The sequence below is a fragment of the Balaenoptera musculus genome, chromosome 20 (genome assembly GCF_009873245.2).
Source record: "Balaenoptera musculus isolate JJ_BM4_2016_0621 chromosome 20, mBalMus1.pri.v3, whole genome shotgun sequence".
Lineage (NCBI taxonomy): Eukaryota > Metazoa > Chordata > Mammalia > Artiodactyla > Balaenopteridae > Balaenoptera > Balaenoptera musculus.
Window position 1 is genome coordinate 51,652,369 of NC_045804.1, and position 24,221 is coordinate 51,676,589.

The window sequence follows — 24,221 nt, forward strand, 5'->3', positions numbered from 1 at the left end:
GAAAGAGATTTATTTTACTTTCATTACTGGTGATGTAGAGAACAGCAATGAAGCAATGACACTGGAGCCATTTTAGTTGTTTTTTTTTTTAAAAAAACAGTTGTTCTGTAAATGAAGCAGGAAAAAAGGAAAAAGTAGGGAAGGATGGAAAGAAAGAAAAATAAAGTTAGAAAGAGATAAAGGAAAGAAGAAAGGAAGAAAAGAAAGAAGGAAAAGAATAGAGAAAAAACAAAAAGAGGGGGAAAGCCTTGCCATTATGAGATATTTTCAGATTTTCAGGGAAATTTTCAAATGCCAGTCTATAAAATCGTATGAAAAAGTAACAAATCAAGGGCGTTAAAAAAAGGAAAACAAAACCAACCATTATAAGCCAGAAGTTATCTTAAAATAACAAGTAGAGGACTTCCCTGGTGGCGCATTGGTTAAGAATCTGCCTGCCAATGCGGGGGACACGGGTTCGAGCCCTAGTCCGGGAAGATCCCACACGCTGTGGAGCAACTAAGCCTGTGCGCCACAACTACGGAGCCTGCACTCTAGAGCCCGCGAGCCACAACTACTGAGCCCACGTGCCACAACTACTGAAGCCTGCACGCCTAGAGCCCGTGCTCCACAACAAGAGAAGCCACTGCAAGGAGAAGCCCACGCACCACAACGAAGAGTAGCCCCTGCTCGCTGCAACTAGAGAAAGCCTGTGTGCAGCAACGAAGACCCAACGCAGCCAAATAAACAAATAAATAAATAAATATTTTTTTAAAGGTAAAAAAAAATAACAAGTAGAAAACCTATCACATTATATTTTAAAAAGTAGAAACACACTTGGCTGCCTTGTCTTTCAGAAGGGTGACTTGATTCTCTTCTATCTCTAGGTCAAGATTTCCAAGCAAAGTTACACTAATACATTTCTTGTTCTAAATCTTAAATTGCTCGATTTTAAGTCTTACTTAACCACGTGAAAGCTATATGGAAGAAGCTGGCCCAAATGTCAATCAAAATACTTTGAATGAATGATACATTTCATGATCCTGGAACTCTAAAGATTGAAGATGAGGTGCAAAGGCTTTGTCAGGAAATGGTGGTGATGAGGTATCAGGAGACGGACAGGTCCCTTAAAAGGGTTACACAGAATTAAATTAATATTGGTTACAACAAAGAAGGCCGATTTCCAGGGCAGAGACTGTGATGTATGTCAGCCTTCACTGGCCACAGTGGATCCTGTGAGGCAGGATAACGGCCTCGGGTGATCAAGCACTGGAGTCAATACACTGATTCCTCAGTTTTCTTTTTGTCTCCAGACCTTCGGAAGCAGACCTCACAAGGCTTGCAAACACACTTCATGGTTCACAAACTTCTGTCCTCGACCGGTGTGAATTTCAATCCATTTTCGATATTTAAAAGCTTGAAGATTTCATATTAAAATCTAGGTTTCCACCTTTCTCTGAAAAATCAATTCTAGCTGGCAGCCCTGGGCCTATATGCCTGGCAAGGAGAAAACTGGCTATAGAACGCGGCAGCTGCAGCTCCCTTTCAGATGAACGCTGTGGTCTCTGCAGCCTGTGTCCCCTCCCACCCCCCAGTCCTAACGCCCCATGGCTAAGGCAGAGTCTCCACTGCCGCGTCTCACCCTGCACCCCATTCTCTTGCCTCTTTTATAGAATCAGAGTGACCCTTACTCCTAGGCACGTGGAGTCTCATAGGAAACACTTCAGGAGGGCTTTTATGCTTGCGTTGTAACATGTTTTTGGAGAACACAACAACAGACCATGGAAATAGAAATAAAATCAGTATTCATCAATTTACCTGTATTCTCCGGCATGGAAGCTTGATCAGTGTTTCGCTCCTTTTTGAAAGAAATATTTCCGAACTGTAGCACTGAAGATACCACTTTAAGCATTGCTTTACGTTGATATAAAAAGAAAAAAATTAAGATACTGCATCAAAATGTAGCAGAGACATATTCTAACTTAGTTTGTGCTAAAAATTAGCTACACAAAATTTTTCAGTAAGACAAATTTTGTAAAAAAAATTTCGTAAAATTACAGGCAGTTCCCATTAGTTTCTCAATCATTTTCTAGTTTAGGTTATTTACCCCCAATTTATAAGTCTTATGAAAATTGAGCATCAGAATCTTATTAGAGAAATCACACATACACAGAATCTCTTCGTGGGAGAAGCCCATTATATGCATTGCTTCCATTGTCTCCTGAAAGTTATCTTTGTCTTGCTGTCCCGGAATAGGAATATAGCCATTGGAGAGAAATCTGTAGTTATTAAATCCTTCAAGGAGCAAGTCAGCTGAAAGAAAACATAATAGAATACAACGTAGTAAATAGTCAACAACAGACTAAAGCACATCTCCACCTTCAAACTGCACCCACATGGCAGAAGAACATCTAACCCATCACTACCACGTACTTCTTCTTTCTTTATATGCTCATGTTAAATACACAAACATAAGACAGTTTTCCATTATCTGTACAATGAAGGAAAACGATGATGTAAACAACAAACATCTAAACAGGGGCTTTTGGGAACAGCGGTTTGTATAATATTATATTTGAAATCAGAAAGCTGGGGTATGATAATCTTCCAGATAACTAAACTTTATTTTCAGATTTAAATATTTTAGGCATCTTTTGAGGGAAAGCTTTCAAACCCATATTCTACGTTCCTATATTAGCAAGGAGTTTATAGCAAACGCTATGAGGTCAATGTGAAGATTGCATGGGCTTAGATAAAGACTTGGATATGGAAGGTGTAGAATATGGACCAGGTAAATCCTGAGCCCAGACAATGCCTTGAAACTCTTTCTCCGAGTCAGTCTGTTTAGTGGTACATTGCCTCTGAGAGTGATGTCTGACATAGTAATAGTCTGACGGGGTATTATAATGGACACTCCCACTGACTCTATACTTCAGGGGCCAGGAGTTAGAGAGAACTTAAACGACTCCTTCAAGAAATGTGTTCTTAAGAGCAGAAGAACGTTCTCAGGAGCACTCAAAATAGTAAAACAGACAGTTATCCCTTTAGGAGATGTTATCGTGTGCTCCTAGCTTTCTGTGTAACTGGCTCTGCTGCAGAGAATTTCTCCCGATCACCCCCATCCCTTAATTCTTATTTACATCACATTTAGCTTCTACTGGGTATTGCTTGCTCTTTTTTCTTTTTTTTTTTAAATCTCCTTCTTTTAACAGTTTCGTCTTTTTTTTTTTTTGATTCATTACTACTTCAGAATGCCTGCCAGTCTGAAAGCCTGAGGGTTTTCTTCCCTTCAGCGTTACCTAATGTGTAATCTTGAATTTTTAGTCTCTCACTGGCAATTACTCTATTTACTTGCTGCTTATTATTATTATTTTTTTCCTTGCAGGTCTTTCTTTAACTGATTTCTGGGTTTAATGCTTCCACAGATGACCTATGGTTAACAAAAGCCTAGACCCCAGATGAGAAAAGTATTACTGGGTTTTATATGTCTGTTTTGATATCTAAATAATATACATACTAATCCTAGAGAAGCAGCATGGACTTTGAAACTCAGAAGAAACTGGAAAGTTGTGTACCTTCTCCTCTCCCTCCTGACCCAGCAAAACTCTGACCAAGAACAGAATTTACTTTTTACCCTGTCCAACCCTAAACTTGTGATTCACAAAATAAATAAATAAAAATCCACACAGGCTCTTTCTAGTACTACTGGAAGCATAACACATATTCAGTTGTAAATCTAGGAATACACATATTTATTCAAGTTAATTTTATTAAATAAATTTATTTTTTCTTACTTTTGTACTTATAAACTTTGAAATGGAATGTGTATAAAAACACATCATTTGTCTTCTAATTTAAAATTATTTTAAAAGAAAAGAAACAAAAGTACAAAAGATAACATAACACCAACCATATGCTTGCCACTTAAAGTAACTGATCCCATGGCTTGGAAGTTCAATATCATTTTCGTAATTTAACCAGCTAGAATTCTGGCGTATGTGTATAAATCTGTTTCCCAAAACTGTTCTCTTTCTCAAAAAAATTTTTTTAATATTAAAAAAGATACTCAACTGAATATAAAATAGTAAAAAACTTTGTAACTTACACTTCAGATGTTCTCCTGCTCCAGATAACAATTGGTAAAAGATATGAAAAGTACGTTCATCTTTTGCTTGACGAACAGCACGAGATTTTTCCAGAAGGTCTGAGCAAAGGAGGTTAAGGGTGACACTGAAGGCAGGAAAAGCCTTTTGACATCAGAATTACTATCGCAACTTCACAAATAAGGAAACCAAGGCACAAAGAAATTACTCAAAATAACACAGCTGGGACTTCCCTGGTGGCGCAGTGGTTAAGAGTCTGCCTGCCAATGCAGGGGACACAGGTTCAAGCCCTGGTCTGGGAAGATTCCACATGCTGCGGAGCAGCTAAGCCCATGTGCCACAACTACTGAGCCTGCGCTCTAGAGCCCGCGAGCCACAACTACTGAAGCCCGCGCGCCTAGAGCCCGTGCTCCGCAGCAAGAGAAGCCACGGCAATGAGAAGCCCGCGCACCGCAACAAAGAGCAGCCCCCGCTCGCCGCAACTAGAGAAAGCCGGTGCGCAGCAACAGCAACGAAGACCCAACGCAGCCAAAAATAAATAAACAAATAAATAATAGAAATGCGAAGCATTGTATGTAGAAAAGATTTAAAAAAAAAAACAAAACAGCTAATAAGTGGTAGAGGTACAAATCAAAACTTTGTTGAACTCCAGAATACATGTGCGTAACTCCTGTCCTACCCCTGCGAGTCCGCACTCAGCGCCTGCACGTCATAACACCGCGCCTCCGCCTGGGCATCAGGACGCACATCTGGGGCCTGTTTGGGTTCTCTGTCCACGGGGCCTTGATGCTCCCGGCGTGTCTCTGGGTCGACAGCCACACTGGGCTCTGAGAGTCTCAGTTTCACTGCTTTGGGAGAGGATTGCCTCCTCTGAAGTAAACCTTCCCAGGGGCCACCAAAGTGAATTTTATGTGTGTGCCATACAGCCTGATTTTAAATCAGACTATCCCAAACACATCCTCCACATTCGGTGGAAAGTACACTCACATGAACGATGCTCCCCAGTATGAAGAAACCCTAGCTCCATTCACCTGTCATTTTCAAGTGCTTCTTGTGTTTTCTGGCTCTGAGCATATTTAGAGACATAAAACACAGTTCTGAATTAACAGGAAAAGTTTGATTTATCCCTCACCTGAGGGATAGAAGCAGTGTATTTCTATCACTGAAGAGTATTTAACAAGTATCAGAGGATTGTCACCTGTATCTTTCCTAACTGGCACATTATCATTCAGAATCATTTCTAATTTATTATCTCTTAAATCAAATTAATTCTTTATATACCTATCATTCTTTAAGGCCATTCTATGCATGTGACATTTCTTAAGACTAGTCTATGTATTTGACTTTTTTTGCCTCTAGTTTTATTCTGCTTAACACTAACTGAAACAACTTCAGCTCTGTACATTAATAAGGTTTGTTTCGATGGGACATGTTCACCCCACTAGTATCAGAAGTAGATGGTAAAAAATGGGCTAACACAGCAGTAACTGAAGATGTTTGCAACATATCGGTATTCACCTAAACGTCCTTACAGCACACAGACACTTCCTGGGTCGATGTACAGGTACCCTCACCTCAGTGGGACCCTCCACTTCCCCAGCCATGTGACCAGATCATGACCTGGTGTTAAAAACGAACAACAACAAAATACCACTTTGGAGTTCATATTCCGAAGTTGAAGGTATTTGAACAAGTCACAATCTCTCTGGGCTAAAGTTTTATCATCTGGATAATGGAAGAGGTACCACAGAGGGTTGCCATGAGGCCACAGGAAGATTAAATCATTCTCTATTTTGAATAATGCGATTATGAAAAAGGATACATGTTTCAATGTTGGCCCCAACGATATACCCAGTTACGTCAAAGTTGATCCGAATAAACTTGCCCTGAAAATAAATCACAAAGAGAAAATTGAAAATAAATTAAGGACATAGGAGATCTGAACACTATAATAAAACAATAAGCCAAAGTACCCTATCATGTATCCATGAATTGCTTACAAAAGTGGATCTTATATATTGCCCCAAATAAAAAGAAAAAGCCTCAATAAATTTTTTTTTAAATGTAGGGCTAGGATAGGTTACTTTCCTTGACATAATAAAAATGAAATCCTAACCATTTAGAACTTTTTAAAAGCTCTTCTAAATAATCTGAAAGATTTTAATAGCTTTAAAGGAACACTACGCCCAGCCCTATAATGCTAGACTTGAAAAAAGTAAATAATATAGATGACTTCCTAAGAAAACAGAAATCCATTCAGGAAAACAACAAGAGAAAACTTGAACAGACCATAATCATAGAAAATAATAAAATATAATTACTCCTTTAAAAATGATGGATTGGTCTTAAATAGTTTTGCAAATTCCTAGGGAATATTTGATTGCTTCACTACATAACTGTTTCAGTGAAACAGAAAATAGTGATTCTTTCATAATTCATTTTATAAAGTTATCATAACACTGAATACCCAAACCGGTAAAGATATCATAAAAAAGGGAAAGCAAAATAAAAGCAAATATCTTACTTATAAATACTGATATAAAAGGCCAAATTAAATACTTTGCAAAATAAAGGAACATAATAATGATCAAGAATTCCAGGACTGCTAAGGACTGAGACTGGTAAACATACTACTATTATTCAGCAAATGAAAAGGCAAGGGATTGGAAGGCTTTCTTTATAGAAGTGGACAGGCAGATTCTAAAATTTAAGGGAAATGAAAAAGATCCAGAAAAGTCACAACAATTCTGAGAAAGAGGACCAGAGCTTGAGGACTTGCACTACCGGATTTCAAGAAGCTATAAAATGATGAAGACAGCGTGGTATTGATTAAAGAACAGAGATACAGATCAACGGAGCAGAGTAGAGTCCAGAAATAGAGCACGCACATTCGGTCAGTTCATCTTTGACAAAGGTGCCGAGGTAATTTAACAGGGAAAGGACCAGTCTTTTCAACAAGGGGTGCTTGAAATATATGCAAAGTGAAACAAAAAGAACCTAGACCCTTACCCCACACCATATACAAAAATTAACTCAAAATAGACCATAGACCTAAACGCATGGGCTAAAACTATAAAAGAAAACTTTCTAAAAGAACTTGCTAAAGAAAACAGGAGAAAATCTTTATGACAAAGATTTCTTAGATAGAATGCAAAAAGCATAAACCATACAATAAAAAACTGATAAATTGGATTTCATCAAAATTTAAAACTTCTGTTCTTTAAAAGACACTGCAGTACTCGTTTCGGAAGCACATATACTGAAAAGACGCTGTACAGAAGATTTAAAAAAAAATAAAAGAGAGGGAGAAACCAAACTGGCAGAAAAAATTTGCAAAACATGTATCTGATAAAGGATTTTGTTCCCAGAATATATACAGAACTCTTACAACCAGTAACAAGACAAAAAATCCAATAAAAAAAAATTGGACACAACATTTAAACAGATACTTCATCAAAGAAGATATGTAAATGGTCAGTAAGTATATGAAAAGATGCTCAATATCATTAGTTATTAGGGAAACGCAAACTAAAACTGGCACAATGAGATAGCATATCCACTCTAAAATTTTTAAGAAAGACCAGCAAGGCTATAGAACAATTAGGGCTCTCATGTAACCCTGGAACGAATGCAAACTGGTACAGCCACTTTGGAAAACAGTTTGCCAGTTTCTTATAAAGTTAAACATAAGTTACCACATGACACGAAGTGTTGCACGTGAAGAACGTCCACAGCCGCTTTCTCCTTAATAGTCCCCCAAAAGAAACAATCCAAATGTCCATCAAGAGCGAATGGATAAAGAAATAGTGGTATATTCACACAATGGAACACCGCAGAGCAATAAAAATGAACAAGCCAGTGATACACCCAACAACACGGATGGATCTAAAAAAGCTTTATGTTGTGTGAAAGAAGCTGGACGGTAAACACTACACTTACGCCATGATTCCATTTACTTGACATTCTAAAGAAAACAAAACTATAGAGAAGAAATAGACCAGTGGTTATCAGAGCTACAGTTAGGAGGAGGGGACTGACGATGTCAAGGCAGGAGGGAAACTTTTTGGAGGATGGGAATATTCTATCTCTGGATCACGGTGCCAGTTACACTACTATTTACATTCGTCTAAATCCATCGAACTGTACACTTGAAAGGGGTGAATTTTACTGTATGCAAAATGTAACTCAATAAACTAATTTTAAAAAATAATCAAGGGAGATATCTTAGGCCTCCTTAGATAAACATCATTTAAAAAAATATAATTAAACATCTATTCCTTAGATTTACAATAAACATGTTAAATTAAAGGTTACTTCCTCATGAAATGCTGATTTACACTCTTCACTTGTGTCTCCACTCCACTTGCCCATTCTTTTACCTATGACTTCAGGACTCTTCTCACCTTTCCAATGTTATTTTTTCAGCGTATAAATATTTACTTTAAGTAGAAAAAAATGAGTAAGTATTCGGATGCTACCACAGAATTTTTGAACTGTGATTTATTGCAGGTAAATTATATCTCAATAATGTTGATTTTCAAAACTGAAAAAAGGGATAACTTACTAAAATCAAGAACTCATATTTTGGGGCTTCCCTGGTGGCGCAGTGGTTGAGAATCTGCCTGCCAGTGCAGTGCACAGGGGTTTGAGCCCTGGTCCGGGAAGATCCCACATGCCACGGAGCAATTAAGCCCGTGTGCCACAACTACTGAACCTGCAAGCCACAATCACTGAAGCCTGTGCGCCCAGAGCCTGTGCTCCACAACAAGCCACTGCAATGAGAAGCCCGCGCACCACAATGAAGAGTAGCCCCCGCTCACCACAACTTAGAGAAAGCCCGTGCACAGCAACAAAGACCCAACACAGCCAAAAATAAATTAAATTTTAAAAAAGAACTCGTATTTTTTGCTCAATATTATGAGCACTCAGTAAGAACTCACCCAGTTTTCCAATTTTAATAAACTCAAACTAAACTAGGAAAACAAGGTGAAAAGAGGTCGTACGTGGGGAAGCTGGGGAGAAAGTTCCTAATGCTGATTTCCGGCAGTGAAGTCTCCCTCACGTACACACCGAGGAGCTGCCTCCCCACCCCAGTTCTCCCCTTCACCATTTCCAAAGTGTCCTTCAAACCACCCCCCGCCCGGCCACCAAAATGTAAATATGCTATCTCATATTTTCTAAAAGCCTTGCTCTGCACAGGAAATGCATGGCTAGTTTGGTATGGCTAAGGTATCATGGCGTCATAACAACAGACATGCACTCCATTAAGGGTCTGCCTCAGATGCCACTAAATCCCAAAGGGTTCAAGAGGGAGGTGAAAAACATGAGTCCTGGAAGAAGCAAAGGCATTCTGTGAAAAACAGCCTCTTAGCACCCCTCACACAGTCATGTATAAAGTCACTCACCACATTTACAAATTATCAAAACATTGGCTAAACCAAAACAACTCTGGGCACGGGTCTAACATTTGTAACTGAGTATATGCAGACAACAGAATAGAACATGAAATTGGAAATGAGGATGGTGACACAAATACCAGCAACGCCCTCTAGCTTAAAAGCTGACCTTGTATCACCGAACTTAATGAGGTAACAATTTAAATTCCATCAGACTACCATGCAAATCTTTAAGAGGCTGCTGGTGAGCATTGAACAATTTCTTCCATAGAGAACTTGTTAATTACTTAAGCGTCACAAAATAAAAATCACAATTTGCTTGTTTGGTTAGTTTTATTTTATGGCGGTAGAGAAAGTTTTGTTTTGTTTTTTAACGTGAGAAAAAACTTCTCCTCCTTTTCAGACGGGCTCTTGTGATATAAGTATTACTTTTATACAAACAACCAGTTTACACAAATAATATGGTTGTGGCATTGAGAGATGTTGACCAGTGGCCCCCAACTTCAGGAGAACCAAGGCGGTGTTTTTTCAGAACTTGAAGAACGTGGTCCGGGCACGTCCAAAGGACTGAGAGTCGGTGCTATGGGAACAGAAGGATTCCCAGAAACAGCCCAGTGGAGCTGAGTAGTCTTACAGTTTATCAAGTAGATCCGTTAGCTTCAAGCTAAACGGTAATTTAAAGGGAGGATCTGTGTTTACGTCCTCATAAAATAAAACTACTACAGAGAGTAGTAGGCCATGATACACTGCAGTCTGATTTCAACCTCTAAGTTGTAAGCAAAACTACTCCCTTATCTTCAAGAGATACAACATCCTGGGGTAACAGCTGTTCAGAGTGGCAACTATCAACACCTTTATTCCCTTCCACCAACAGGTTCTCACTTATTATTGCCCTTGCATTGTCAGAATGCAATACTGGAAGAATACCTAAAACCTCTGACAGCCCATAATTTTGTTTATGAGAGGAAGTCCTTTTTGGCTCTGTAATTGTAAAACGTTTTCATTTTTAGATTTACAAGCACCGATTAGAATGGTCAATCCAATGAATCTCTTCATTTCTACACCGTCTACTTCCTTCCAATCACTTTCATATACAATTCTGCCTTCAGCACTTGTCTCCTTACAAACCATACTGCATAAATGCTGGTCCACAAACATTACACAAGATGAAAGAACACTGTCACACGGCCATTTAGTAAAACCAGCGGTCCAGATTCTTATTACAAAATTCTGAGTTAGGAAATCCTTCCTGTTGAATGATTAACTGGATGCCAATGACGTACTTCCTTTTTGTCTTTAGAAATAGATTGTTCTTGAGTTTGAGAAAATTCTAGGCTACCGCATTTGAAGACTCAACCTGAGACTTACAGAACCAATTTCACTGTCATCAGAGTCTACAACGCTGCCTGTTTCTTTGCATTCATCTTCTGATTCATCTAATATTTGTGAAATGTGTTCCTCTGTCACTTTACTTCTCTTTGTCATTAAGGTGAAAACTTCTGATTTTTTCAACCATGTTCACTGAAATCTAAAAGCAGACTACAAAAATGCTGTCTGTAGCATTCTTTCATACCTTCTTGAAAGATAATGCAATTCTTTGGGCAATACAATAAGCAAACGAAAGGATGATGCAACAGTCACTGTTACAGCATCCTTCTAGGCAATTCCATTAGTCTTATTATTTTAGTCTTTTTTTAAAAAAATAAATAAATAAATTTATTTATTTATTGGCTGCGTTGGGTCTTCATTGCTGCACACGGGCTTTCTCTAGTTGTGGCGAGTAGGGGTTACTCTTCGTTGCGGTGCACGGGCTTCTCATCGCGGTGGCTTCTCTTACTGCGGAGCACGGGCTCTAGGCGCACCCGTGGGCTCAGTAGTTGTGGCACGTGGGCTCAGTAGTTGTGGTGTGCGGGCTCTACAGCGCAGGCTCAGTAGCTGTGGCACACAGGCTTAGCTGCTCCACGGCATGTGGGATCCTCCCGGACCAGGGCTCGAACCCGTGTCCCCTGCGTTGGTAGGCGGATTCTTAACCACTGTGCCACCAGGGAAGCCCCTATTTTAGTCTTTTTAAACATTGTTGGGAATAACTGATGAGTAATGATGAATCAGTTCCAAGGATGATGAAAGAGCAAAATGTTACAAAATACAGAAAAAAATAAGATCACTAAAACCCTTAATTTTTCTTAGATTTATAAAATGGCCCAAAGGACTCATATGGTAATTATGAGAGAAAATGAGTTTTATGCTATTTTTAAAATAAATCATTTCTGTTCTTGTTTTGTGGAAGACCCTTAAGAAACAATAAAGTTCAAAAACTATCAGTCCTTACAAATCGTTAGAACTGCTCAAAAAAGAAACTCAAAAACTAAAATCAGGTCCTGATGTTATAATGAGGAGTAAAATTCTTTACAAATTTTAAACAGCTATATCATCTATACCCTACTTCATTGAGTTAATAAAAAAATTACTATTTTAAGAGACAGTAGTCAAGACAATGTTACTACTTCAAAGCTGCAAAGATTACACTGCCATCACAACTGCTCAAACAGATACTTTTTCAAACTTCTCATTTTAACCCTGCAGAAATGTTAATCAAAATCATATCATATCACCTAATTCTTACTGAGTATTTCACTTAAAAATTCATTATACAGTAATACAAACGTTCAGCTTTCAATAACTTGTCTAATTTATTATGTATTTATCTACATGCTGTTTAAGCTTTCAACTTCTTATACTATTTCCTATCCCCTTTTCTTTACCACTGTACATTAGAAGTTCAAAATTCATTAAACAAAAGAAATTCTTTATTTGGGCAAAAGGACAAAGTTATCACACTGGTAATGTTGAACTGTAATAACTTTAAAATTTTAAATTGAACACTATCCATTTTATATTTGGTGAACTTATTTTTCCTTTACTTCATGAGAAAATATAAACTAAAAAGAAGTTAGATTCAAAGGAGAAAAAAAACAAAACAAAGTTTTTTAGTTCTTCTGAACTAAAAACACGGGCTTCTGAACAGGTAACCTAAAAAGAAATGGCCCCAAATAATTTAGACATGTGACCACTTACCTGGATAAACAAAGTCACCAACATACAACGTCTAATTTGCTCATCAGTTCCGTAGCCAAATCGGTTCCCTTTCCTTTTTATAACTGGCATCCGTAGTTGCTCTAACCATTACAGCTAGTGCCAGAGAAATATCTTTTGGCTAAAGGAAAAGGGCCAGGCAAAAAACTAATGAAAAAAGAGGATGGAATGAGAAAGCCTACACGTGGGAGAAGGCAGAGTGGACTGGGGGTGTCCCTCTGGCCCTGTCCTGACCCCAAAAGAAACCAGTAACTCTGAAAACAACCTACTTAGTAACTAATAAATCTTGGTTCTATTTTTAAAACACTTTAACAAAAAAACCTTATAAAGTTGAAAATTATCAACTCTCTATGCTAAGTGATACTCATGTTCAGCTATTTTACGAAATCTACCCAAGTATCGATACTTTGACAACAGAAAAAAGCAAAATTTCTGAACCAAAAAGAAATACTTTACTGAATATCCTCCAAATGGTCTAGGATTTAAATATTCCCCTTAATGTTGAACATCCTGGCAAATTAGGTAAGAGGCAGGCCAGGGGATGTGAAATCACTTCAGTGTTAGTCTTGGGGCGGGGTCAGGGGAGAAAATAAAATATATAGGTTGAAAAGCTTTTCTATCACATACATAATAAATACTCTTTCAGAATTAACATTTTTATTAACATACAAATCTAAAGTGGAAAACAAGCAGAGTTTTACTTTTAAATGGGTTGGGTCCTCTCATCTTTTAGACATGATGTGAAGAAACTTGTGGTGAAGATGCCCACACTGTATTTGATTCCCATATAGGTCAGATTATGGTACTCAGAATATTCAACCAGGATTTCGCCAATAAAAACAAAAACAAAGGAAAAGCAAATAACAGGACAAGTACATTATGTGTTAATGATAGAGGATGCATTTTGATGCCACGCACATTGCTTCCCAATCCAAGGACAACTAAGACAGCACGTTACTGCAAGAGTCTGAACAGCAAAGATGGCTAGAATCCTCTCTCTTATGTAAAACAGAAACTGTAAAGAATTTCACTCAAAAGGTGCAATAGGACAACTTGGATATTTTGATACTATCAAGAAAATAAGAAGAAAATTATCTTACTTAAAGAATTTTATTCTTTCTGAATCAACATTGACTTTCTGGAACTTTTTCGGTGGGTGGTTATGACATATCCATAGTTATTAAACCTAGATTGTTAGCAACTTACTACGGGGACAATGCAGGTTTGTTTCATGCTCTGAAAATACTTTCCCCCTTCCTAATTTGGTATTCAAAGTTGTTATAAGAGCTGTAATTTACCTGAACACATGTTAGTACAGATAGCGTGCTATGGACGTGTATTAGTTTGCTCCAGGAAAAATCTCCACTCTGGAGGCAGCTATTTGCCCTAAATGGGAAAACCCATTCGTGAAGTAATTAGTTAGGATTTAATCCCAAGGCCAGATGGCTATTTTAAATGCTTCAGCTATCTTAATCTCCAGATTACGCCAGAAGCTTTGTTAATTAGTAAAATGAGTTTTCTTGTGAACTAAGTGGCCCTGTTACTTAGTGTAACGGATGTTAGAAATTCCTGGGGAAAAATGAGTGACATTAATAGCCTGGACTGATTGGAAATACACAGACGTCCGCCAGCCAGTCTGGTGTGGGCCAGGTGTCAAGGCTGCAGCAAGCCCCAGGGGCTGCAGGGTTGGGAGGGCAGCCACGGGTTTGGAGGATGGGGGTTGCGTGGTGCAGACCACGTTCTGTCTCTAATACTGTCACATTTGCCTCGGTAAATCTTTACAGAAAGGCTCGGTGAGACGACACGAGACAGAGCAGCAACTGTGTTCAATTTACCCACAAAATTGATTTTGGTGCCTGCTCGATAATACACGTGAGGGTGCAGAATTCTGACTCACTTTCATTGTAACCTGGTAGCCGAGGGGTAAGGAGGCACCTGGAGGCTTTATCTAGCTTCAATGATTAGAGGCTAATTAGTTACCACAAGGTACATAAAACGGAATTGCCAAATTGGCTTAAATCTTTGCAAAGGAAAAAAAAAAAAGAAGAAAAAAAGGAAAAGATTTGTGCAGATATGGAAAGTGATCCCTACTAAAACTTTCTAAGACGAGACGTATCTGCTGATACAATCATTTTGAAATTGAACTCCCTGTTTCTACAGTTTCATTACAAGACATTCATTTTACATAAATCTCCTCCATCTGGAACGCATTTCACTTGTCCATAAACAGAGAGCTGGACTAACTGTGAACGATTATTTTCATAAGGGCAATGCTCTCCTAAAGAATCCCCTTCAATACAAACCATGCGCTACTCACCTTTGAAAGAAAAGATATTCTTCAGGAAATTACTTGTCTGTATCAGATCAAAGAAATGGAAACAAGTGGATTCTAAAATTTACGGAGTTTATAGTTTCTAATATTTTCACTGCAGGCATGTGGCTTGTAAATAATGACTACACGGAATTCCACTGTACGCACAACTCATCTTTTAACGTCATGTCACTCTTTCCATCTGACGTCCAACCCCAATCCCAGCCCCAACCCCAGGCTGGCCTGGCTGTGGGGCCAGCAGCTCCCACGTACCTTCTGCCCACACTTCTAAAACTGGGGCATACACACTATGGAAAACAGGGTGGATATTCCTCAACAAGGTAAAAATAGTTACCATATGATCCAGCAATCCCACTCCTGGGCATACATCCGGGAAAGACGAAAACTCTAGTTTGAAAAGATACGTGCACCCCAATGTTCATAGCAACACTATTTACAATAGCCAAGACATGGAAGCAACCTAAGTGTCCAGCAACAGATGAATGGATAAAAAGATGTGGTACATATTTATACAATGATTTATACAACATCTGTCCAGCAACAGATGAATGGATAAAAAGATGTGGTACATATTTATACAACAGAATACTACTCATCCATAAAAAAGAATGAAACATTGCCATTTGCAGCAACATGGATGGACCTAGAGATTATCATACTGAGTGAAGTAAGTCAGACAGAGAAAGACACATTACACGATGTTGCTTATATGCAGAATGTAAAAAATAATACAAATGAATTTATTTACAAAACAGAAACAGACTCACAGACATAGAAAACAAACTTACGGTTACCAAAGGGGAAGGGTGGGGAGGGATAAGTTAGGAGTATGGGACTAACAGATACACACTACTACATATAAAACAGATAAGCAACAAGGATTTACTGTATAGCACAGGGAACGATATTCAGTATCTTGTAATAACCTATAATGGAAAAGAATATGAAAAAAAAAATGTATAACTGAATCACTTTGCTGTACACCTGAAACTAACATGATATTGTAAATCAACTATGCTTCAATTAAAAAAAAAACCCAAAAAACTGGGGCATGCATATTCTCAGAGAGCCTGGCACGTGCAACACTCCCTGAGCTCAACTGTACACGATGGCAAGTCATCAAAAACACGTTAAAGGTAAAACCCAACTGAAGGCGAGCTCTGTGAGGCTGCAGACCTTTGTTTTGTGCACTGATACATTCCCAGGGCATAGAAGAGTGTCAAGTGCTTAGTAGGCAACCACACTGTAACAATGGATTCCATAAATACATACACCTACTATGTACTTACACGTGGGAGGCAGAGGCAACTAAGGATCCAGAGAGCAAGGTGGATGGGGTCCCTACCGCCAGAGATCTTACGTGCTAGCAGGGGAGAGATCACAGATAAGCAGAGCGCCGACTACAGACTGTGGTAAGTGCTACAAGGGAAATCAGCAGGACACTGGGGGAGAGGATATAGAGGAAACCTCCTCAGACCAGGTTTGAGACGAACAAGGAGTTTAGGGAAGGGAGAAGGAGAAACGTGGACAGATGTGAAACACGTTCTGGAGGCAGAACCACAAAATTCACTCCTGGCTTGGACATGGGCCATGAGAAAAAGGCTCAAGCAAGGATGATTCCTAGGCATTTTGTTTTTCTAGGTTTTGTTGTTTTTATTTTAAGTTTAAGCAACCGGGTGACTTGATGGTACCATTTATTGACATCAGACTTAAAAAAAGAAATTTTGAACGAAAAAAAAAAAAGTTCCATTTGTTAATTCAAGAAATCCATTAGACATCCAATGGAGATAACACGTAAGCAGCACAGTGCCTGGCAAAGAATAGGTGCTTAACAGTTAACTGAAATGCACAAAAAAAATCTAAATTAATAAAATTTAATTTAAAAATGAGTCTACACTGGCTACTCTCTAACCCCCTGAGAACCAGTGTCGGCAACACCCACAGGAAACTGCTAAAGGGTGTTTTAACTGAACACGAGTCAGTCAATGGAACTAATTACTTCGCTATTTTTTATGGACCCGCTAAAATCAACTTCTTGTTGTATTGTGCAGTTAATGCCTTATGATAATAGTAGCTAGCTACTAAACTCTTTAAAAAAATACTGTACGTATCAATATAAAGTTGACTTTTTCTAAGAATTAAAGCCCAAAGTCAATATTAAAGATACTTGTTTCTTGGTTGAATGAATAGCTAAGAACACTGCCTTAATCAAAAATCTTTTCTAAAAAGATTAGCTTTTATACTACAAAGCTACAGTAATCAAGACAGTATGGTACTGGCACAAAAACAGAAATATAGATCAATGGTACAGGATAGAAAGGCCAGAGATAAACCCATGCACCTATGGTCACCTAATCTATGACAAAGGAGGCAAGAATATACAATGGAGAAAAGACAGTCTCTTCAATAAGCGGTGCAGTGGAAAACTGGACAGCTACATGTAAAAGAATGAAATTAGAACACTCCCTAACACCATACACAAAAATAAACTCAAAATGGATTAAAGACTTAAATGTAACACCGGATACTATAAAACTCTTAGAGGAAAACATAGGAAAAATACTCTTTGACATAAATCACAGCAAGATCTTTTTTGACCCACTTCCTAGAGTAATGAAAAAAAAAAAAAAAAAAACAAGTGGGACCTAATTAAACTTAAAAGCTTTTGCACAGCAAAGGAAAACATAAACAAGACAAAAAGACAACATTCAGAATGGGAGAAAATTTCACAAACGAAGCAACTGACAAAGGATTGATCCCCAAAATATACAAACAGCTCATGCAGCTCAATATCAAAAAAAACAAAAAACCCAATCCAAAAATGGGCAGAAGACCTAAACAGACATTCCTCCAAAGAAGACATACACATGGCCAAGAGGCACATGAAAAGATGCTCAACATCACTAATTACTAGAGAAATGCAAATCAAAACTACAGTGAGGTATCACCTCACACCTGTCAAAATGGCCATCATCAAAAAATCTACAAACGATAAATGCTGGAGAGGGTGTGGAGAAAAGGGAACCCTCTTGCACTGTTGGTGGGAATGTAAATTGATACAGCCACTGTGGAGAACAGTATGGAGGTTCCTTAAAAAACTAAAAATAGAACTACCATATGAATGAAATTAGAACACTCCCTAACACCATACACAAAAATAAACTCAAAATGGATTAAAGACCTAAATGTAAGGCCAGACACAATAAAATTCTTAGAGGAAAACATAGGCAGAACACTCTATGACATAAATCACAGTAAGATCCTATTTGACCCACCTCCTAGAGTAATGGAAATAAAAACAAAAATAAACAAATGGGACCTAATGAAACTTAAAAGCTTTTGCACAGCAAAGGAAAACATAAACAAGACGAAAAGACAACCCTCAGAATGGGAGAAAATATTTGCAAATGAAGCAACTGACAAAGGATTAATTTCCAAAATTTACAAGCAGCTCATGCAGCTCAATATCAAAAAAACAAACAACCCAATCCAAAAGTGGGCAGAAGACCTAAACAGACATTTCTCCAAAGAAGATATACAGATTGCCAACAAACACATGAAAGGATGCTCAACATCACTAACCATTAGAGAAATGCAAATCAAAACTACAATGAGGTATCACCTCACACCAGTCAGAATGGCCATCATCAAAAAATCCACAAACAATAAATGCTGGAGAGGGTGTGGAGAAAAGGGAACCCTCTTGCACTGTTGGTGAGAATGTAAATTGATACAGCCACTATGGAGAACAGTATGGAGGTTCCTTAAAAAACTAAAAACAGAACTACCATATGACCCAGCAATCCCACTACTGGGCATATACCCTGAGAAAACCATAATTCAAAAAGGCACATGCACCCCAATGTTCACTGCAGCAGTATTTACAATAGCCAGGACATGGAAACAACCTAAATGTCCATCGACAGAGGAATGGATAAAGAAGATGTGGTACATATATACAATGGAATATTACTCAGCCATAAAAAGGAACGAAATTGGGTCATTTGTAGAGATGTGGATGGTCCTAGAGTCTGTCATACAGAGTGAAGTAAGTCAGAAAGAGAAAAGCAAATATCGTATATTAACGCATATATGTGGAATCTAGAAAAATGGTACAGATGAACCTATTTGCAGGGCAGGAATAGAGACACAGACGTAGAGAACAGACATGTGGACACTGGGGCGTAAGGGGAGGGTGGGACGAATTGGGAGATTAGGATCGACATATATACACTACCCATGTGTAAAATAGATAGCTAGTGGGAACCTGCTGTATAGCACAGGGAGCTCAGCTCAGTGCTCTGTGATGACCTAGATGGGTGGGATGGGGGTGGAGGTGGGAGGGAGGTCCCAGAGGGATGGGATATATGTATGCCTATGGCTGATTCACTTCGTCGTGCAGCAGGAACTAACACAGCATTGTGAAGCAATTATACTCCAAAAAAAAGACTAGCTTTTACTATATTAGATTGAGCATACTTAATGATGATTATTCAGTAGTACAAGCACTTTGGAAGGTGGAACCTCAGCTGAATCAGGGTTTGTTGAGAATTCACACTGAATGGGTGGTTCTTGCTAGAATCAATCTTGCTAGGAAACAATCTAAGAAATTCTTCCCACCAGGAGAATGTAAAAGAAGTTCCCACCAGAATTATTTTATCAACCTTTGGAACAGGAGGCATCAATAACAAGCATTAAGGAGACTTAAGTATAGTAATTGCTCTGCAAATGAATTTCAAAAAGTGATCAGCTTAATTTAGACTACAATTTAAAGGAACAAACTAGAGCAGAGCTTCTCAACCTCCATATAACTGACATTTGGGGATAATTCTGTTGTGGGGCCTGTCCTGTACATTGTAGGATGTTTAGCAACACCCGGGCCTCCACCCACGAGACGTCACATGTGGGATCCCCAGGGGACCCCAAATTGAGAACCACTGATCTAGAGTAATGCAAATTATGGATTATAACCTATATACGTCAATACGGAAATCTAATGATCTCTGGTAGCCAACTTCCAAGATGGCCTCAATAACCCCCCCCCCCCACCTTCTGGTACTCAGGTCACCTGCTCTGGGGGATGCCGGCTGCCATGCCGTGAGCAAGCGTCCCTGCAGAGAGGCCACTGAGGTGCGCAACTGAGGCTTCTTGCCAAAAGCTACCCAAGTAAGCTGGCAAGCTCCTCCAGCCTCAGCAGGCCTTCAGATGCCTCGGCACTAGCCAATCACACAGTAATGACAACCTCGTGGGAGACCACAGGCCAGAACCAGCACTCAGAAACGCTGAGACGATAAACGTTTTATGTCACTAGGTCTTAGGGGAATTTGTTACATAGCAACACGTCTATCTGTCCCAAACACTAAAACCTCAGTAGATGACTCTTTACCACTTAGTAACGGAATCACTACATTCTTTACCAAAGGACATACATGACTGGTTAGTAGCAATTTATCTTTTCTAGGCAAAAATGAGACAAATGGGTACAAAAGTGTTTTTCTTGAATTTAGAGTGTGGTTTGGGGGGAGGGTAGAAATCAGAATAGACTGGTAACTTGATTTATGTGGTAAAATAAAACATTTTCCACTAAGAAGTCCTTGAAAATCTTCACGGAGATTCACATACCAAAGCTGGTAGCTCACTGTGTCTCCCACCCCATGACACAGCCACTAAACACAGGGCTTTCAGGAGGAAGAATTTCAGATTTAATTGTGGCTCCAGCTCAGTGCTGATGACCCACAGAATGATAGAAACTCAAAAAGCAGCTCAGTTTCCCCAGATCCAAAAGTCACAGCCATGCTTCCTACTGACACGGGCACATTTGTTATCCCACTTTGTACAGAAAAGGCTAAAATAATTACTAAATGAACTTGGATTAAGCAAATCTTCAGATTTTAACTTACTGGGAATAAACAATATTCCAAGCAAATAGTCCCATACTTCTTACATAACTTGGAAAGTCTCTTGCACTTAAACTACCTCTGCGGGTGTTATGGGCTGAATCGTCCCCCACCCCCAAATTCATACGTTGAAGTCCTAACCTCTAGTAGCTCAGAGCATGACTATGTTTAAAGAAAGGGTCTTCACAGACGTAATTAAGCTAAAATGAGGTCACTAGGGTGGGCCGGATCCAATATGACTGGGGTCTTATGAGAGAAGAACAGACACAGACATGCAGAGAGGACCACGTGAATTCACAGCAGACGGCCATCCACAAGCCAAGGAGAGAGGCCTCGGAAGAAACCAACCCTGCCAACACCTTGATCCCAGACTTCCTCCAAATGTGAGAAAATACATGCCTATTGCTTAAGCCACCCAGTCTGTGGTGCTCTGTTTTGGCAGCCCGGGCAAAGGCATAGAGAGGGTTATCTAGCTACCTTTGTATTTCCTGGGGCCTCTGTGATCTGGTAGCTTCTCCTGATCACAGAGACCACATCATCAGGAGATTAACGTGCGGACCCAGAGTAAAGAATGTCACAGTGAACCCGATTTCCAGAAACTGCCCATCAAGGGATTGTTAGAATTGAAGTCTCTGATTCTGGCCTTCTTAACTTTAACTGAGACGTCTAATATCAGAGGAGGGAGGAAAAACATAGAATTAACTCGAATGACTTAAGTAGAGATAACAGAAGTTGAATGATTTGCTATGAAAGTGTCGACTCTGAGCAGCTGGAAAGGGGAGGGCCGTGTCCTGTAAGTCACACTGATCCGACTGTCACTCAGGATAACGTCCCCAGACTAGGTGTGCAAGCCGGTCGGGCTGAGGAAGAAAGTAAAGCTTGCAGCGAATTAAGAGAGTCGAACAGCTGAGGAGGAAATTTTTGAGGAGACAAAATGTGAGGGACAAATTCTTCTGAGGTCCACATCCCATAGAAATGGTAATGTATGAAAAGAACAATTTACCACATCAAATTCCAACTTTGCTTGTTGAGTGTTTACTGTGCCTGGTTCTGTGTTAAGTACTCAGCACGCATCTCATTTTATCTCCACGCCAACCTCATAATTATATATCATCCCCAATCAAAAACGAAGAAATAGGTTCACAGAGGTTATATAATTACACACCCATAGAATAACACATAACTATCTATATACATAACTATATATAATAAACATAGGATTAAAATTACTTTCCCATTTGTTTTGCTTTTTAAAACGTGACTACTAGGAAAATTTCAATTACACGTGACTTGCATTGTATGTCTATTGCACATCCCTGTTCCGTACTACATCTGTTAGGAAGGAAGGTACTTGATTTGCTTAATCATAGTAGACATTCAACTAGAAGTCTGAGGAATGAAAAGTTTCTGGTGCTTTTAAACTTACAAAACGAGATGAGTTATCATTTTTCACAGTCTTTGCGTTTCCAAATGATTCCAGGATTGGATTTGCTTGCAAAAGCTGCCGTTCAAGTTCCCCCTAAAAGACATTACACACACACACACACACACACACACACACACACACACACACACACACAAATAAAAGCAAATATATGTTAATCTAACATGTCTACTCCAGTCCTCAGGGAAAAAAAACAAAGCAAAACCAAACACTGCGTCTTTTGCTCAGTGTTTTCATTTTATTTGCCATCCAGCAAACTTTGCTGTTGGCTTCTTATCTTGGTCTTACGGGCTCTGCTAAAGGAAAAAATTAGCATCTACCATGTGCTCACAAGGAGAAGAAAACGTCACATTGAACAGTGATGGTAAATTTAAGGACGGGCACATAAATTAAGTGGAGAATTTTTAAAATAAAGCAAACTGGTTTTCATGAAACGAAATTTAGCATGATACTTCAATTAAGAACATATTAATACTTCTGCTTATTTCTACTTTGCCTTGTTCCAAAGATTTAAGGCAGCAAATTCTAATAACTTCTACTGTACTGGTAATAAGACTTGCCATTTTTCCAAGGGTTTCACATAATATCTTAACGATGTAGACAGGGCAATGTCCTCGTCTCCAGTTTCAGAGATGACAAAGATGGCGATGCTACTGAATTCTTGCACGTATTTAAAAAGCTAAGTATACTGTACTTGGTATAATGGTCATTACTTATATGCAAATTAAGCTTTAAAACAGATTTTACAAACAAAATACGTAAGTATATTAATATATGCTTTAATCATGAAACACAACAGAAGGCTGTATGGGGAAGCATGAGGCATTTGTGTATCCCTGGAATGTAATTTCAGAATTATACTGTAGGACTTAAATAAATCTGCTCTTTCCAAATACAAATCTTACCCCTATATTTTAAAATACCCACAGTATACTAGACCTCAAGAAAGAATAAAAACTGCTAGCTACTGTGATTCTCTAAGCAAAAAAAGAGTACAAGGAAGCTCACCTAGGATTTTAAAATTAATGGCCACTTGCTCTGTGATGTATTACACTATCATCGACTCCAAAATCAGGAACAAATCTATGCCATACACGCAGTCTCGGCATCTAACCCACGTGTGGTTGGATGTTTAGGTGGTGTGGTTCCCTCCAATGAAAGGGTCGGAAATGTTCCTGAAGCACGTGACACAGTGAGGTGCTGCAGTGTTCACGTCTACTCCAGAGCATTTATCTGGATTGTCTGATTGTCGGGATTATTTTCCCAGGTTTCATCTGTAGTCTACTATTGTGTTCAACTGAAACCAGTCAGGAACCAGTCCTGCCAGGGGAATGTCGAGACACAGCATCAACTCACATTCCTGGCTTTAGATAATATGCTCCCTGTACAGGGGATCTTCCCGTTTCTGGACTTCAAGACACCAGGCTACTTCTGATGTAAATCTTTCTAAACGCTACATGCTATCAAAGTTTCTTAAACATGGTGCCCTGAACCAATGTTAATGGCTGAGAGTCGTCACTAAGAACAGCAGCCATCGTGCTGTGACGCAGAAGTGCCTTTGCCCTGGAGGTTAGCGGCCACAGCCATCACTGAGTCTGTGCCAACATCTCGCAAAGCTCTCGGTACGCTGGCACCGCAATAATGATTTGGGCTGTGGAATCCCTTAACCTCGCTCAATCTGTGTGATCAGGGCGTAGAAACTGTCAGAAAAACCCGGACTTGATAAGTGGGGCACTGCCTTTACCTGACACTCCTGCGGTTAGATCAAGGAGTTAGAATACAGATTCCTTAAAATTACACACTATCCTACCAAATCATAATAAAAATACTTTCAATAATAATCTATCTTTAAAATATTTTCCTAACTTGGAGGTAAAGCAAATATTGTATACCTCATTTTAATATTCCCTAGACATGGCTTCAAGAATTCTTTGGGCCAAGTTTATAGATTCTTTTCTTTTCTCCTTCGCGTGTGTA

The 24,221-nt window shown here is 39.0% G+C and overlaps 1 protein-coding gene across 8 annotated transcripts in view; it reads right to left on the reverse strand.

Annotated features, from left to right (window-relative positions):
* Positions 1–24,221, reverse strand: part of MYH10 (myosin heavy chain 10) — a 138,385-nt gene that overhangs the window by 59,545 nt on the left and 54,619 nt on the right. For all 8 annotated transcript variants that reach the window (XR_005017736.1, XM_036836191.1, XM_036836184.1 and 5 more), the window contains 5 exons: positions 22,227–22,319; positions 5,905–5,968; positions 4,085–4,183; positions 2,149–2,292; positions 1,798–1,893 (listed from right to left, as the gene is read on the reverse strand). Coding sequence is in view for 7 of the 8 variants with exons in the window: in XM_036836191.1 (XP_036692086.1) it covers positions 1,798–1,893; positions 2,149–2,292; positions 4,085–4,183; positions 5,905–5,968; positions 22,227–22,319 (496 nt within the window). In the remaining variant the exon portion in view is untranslated. The remainder of the gene's footprint in view (positions 1–1,797; positions 1,894–2,148; positions 2,293–4,084; positions 4,184–5,904; positions 5,969–22,226; positions 22,320–24,221) is intronic.